General features: G+C 65.4%; 1 protein-coding gene across 1 annotated transcript; it reads right to left on the reverse strand.

Moving 5' to 3' along the window:
- Positions 1-6: 6 nt before the first annotated feature.
- Positions 7-1,559, reverse strand: ARF3 (ADP ribosylation factor 3). The gene is made up of 3 exons (XM_014959906.1): positions 1,338-1,559; positions 905-1,224; positions 7-194 (listed from the first exon to the last, which is right to left on the reverse strand). Exons 1-3 carry the CDS (start codon positions 1,483-1,485, stop codon positions 33-35), a joined length of 630 nt encoding a protein of 209 aa, XP_014815392.1. The 5' UTR covers positions 1,486-1,559; the 3' UTR covers positions 7-32.
- Positions 1,560-1,573: the final 14 nt, after the last annotated feature.

Genomic DNA, 1,573 nt, shown 5'->3' on the forward strand with positions numbered 1-1,573 from the left:
GAGGGGGGGGGCCGGGGCCGGTGGCCACCCGCTCACTTCTTGTTCTTGAGCTGGTTGGCGAGCCAGTCGAGGCCCTCGTAGAGCCCGTCCCCGCTGGTGGCACAGGTGGCCTGGATGTACCAGTTACGGTGGCGCAGGGAGTGCAGCCCCAGCTTGTCCGTGATCTCTGCTGCATTCATGGCGTTGGGCAGGTCCTAGGGCAGAGATGGGGGTGACAGGCTGGACCTGAGACCACGGGGGTGGGCGCCACACCGCCGCAGGGGCTGACAGCAGCCCCGATGCCACGGGGATGGGCACTATCGTTGCCACGGGGGCTGGCACCAGCCCCGATGCTGTGGGGAGAGGCGCAGGCCTGCCATGGGAATATGAGACGCCAGCCCCAATGCCATGGGGACAGGCACGGTCCAGCCAGAAAGACATGTCAAAGACCAGCCCTGACGCCACAGGGATGGGCACAGCCTCACCACAGGGGGCTGTTTAACAGCAGCCCTGACACCATGGGGATGGGCACCAGCCCCGATGCCACAGGGAAGAGCGTGGGGCTGCCACCAAGGTGTTAAACGCCAGCCCTGCTGCTACAGGGATGGGCACGGTCCAGCCAGAGGGAGCATGAAACACCTTGATGAAACACCAACCTTGATGCCACGGAGATGGGCACACCTCTAGGACAGGGGCTGGTAAGATCCCAGCCCCAATACCACGGGGATGGGCATGGTCCAGCCACAAAGACTGTTAAATATGAGCCCTGATGCCACGGGCACAGGCACGGTCTTGCCACAGGCTTTGCGAGATACCAGCCCCGAAACCCCAGGGATGGGCACGCTCCTGCCACAGACACCAGCCTCAACGCCCCAGGAACAGTCCTGGCCCCACCACAGGGGCTCCCCCCCCTCCCCAGACCCACCTGCTTGTTGGCGAATACGAGGAGGACGGCGTCCCGCAGCTCGTCCTCTGCCAGCATCCGCATGAGCTCCTCCCGTGCCTCGTTCACCCGCTCCCGGTCGTTGCTGTCCACCACGAAGATCAGCCCTGGGGACAGTGAGTGGGCGCTGCTGGCACCGCAGGGTCTGCCTGGCTCCGTGGCCACCCCAAACGAGCCCCTTCCTCCTCCTCCTCCCGTGTTTTGGAAGTAATGCCTCCAGAGAGGTCGGATCTTGTCCTGCCCGCCCACGTCCCACACGGTGAAGCTGATGTTCTTGTACTCCACCGTCTCCACGTTGAACCCTGCGGGGAGCGACAGCGGAGGGAAACTGAGGCACGGGGAGCTGCGAGCCCCCTCCCAAGGAGCCCTGAGGGGGAGGGGTCCCTCCTGCCTGGCGGCCCCCTGCCTCGCACACCTATGGTGGGGATGGTGGTGACGATCTCCCCCAGCTTCAGCTTGTAGAGGATGGTGGTCTTCCCAGCCGCGTCCAGCCCCACCATCAGGATCCGCATCTCCTTCTTCCCAATCAGGCTCTTCAGCAGGTTCCCGAAGATGTTGCCCATGGTGACGGCGGCGCTGGCTCGGTCCGCAGGCGAGGCCGGATCCTGCAGGCGCACGGGGCCGGCGCTGGGGTGGGGGGTGGCCCTGAGG

The sequence above is a fragment of the Calidris pugnax genome, unplaced genomic scaffold (assembly GCF_001431845.1).
Source record: "Calidris pugnax isolate Ruff unplaced genomic scaffold, ASM143184v1 scaffold533, whole genome shotgun sequence".
In the NCBI taxonomy this organism is placed as follows: Eukaryota; Metazoa; Chordata; class Aves; order Charadriiformes; family Scolopacidae; genus Calidris; species Calidris pugnax.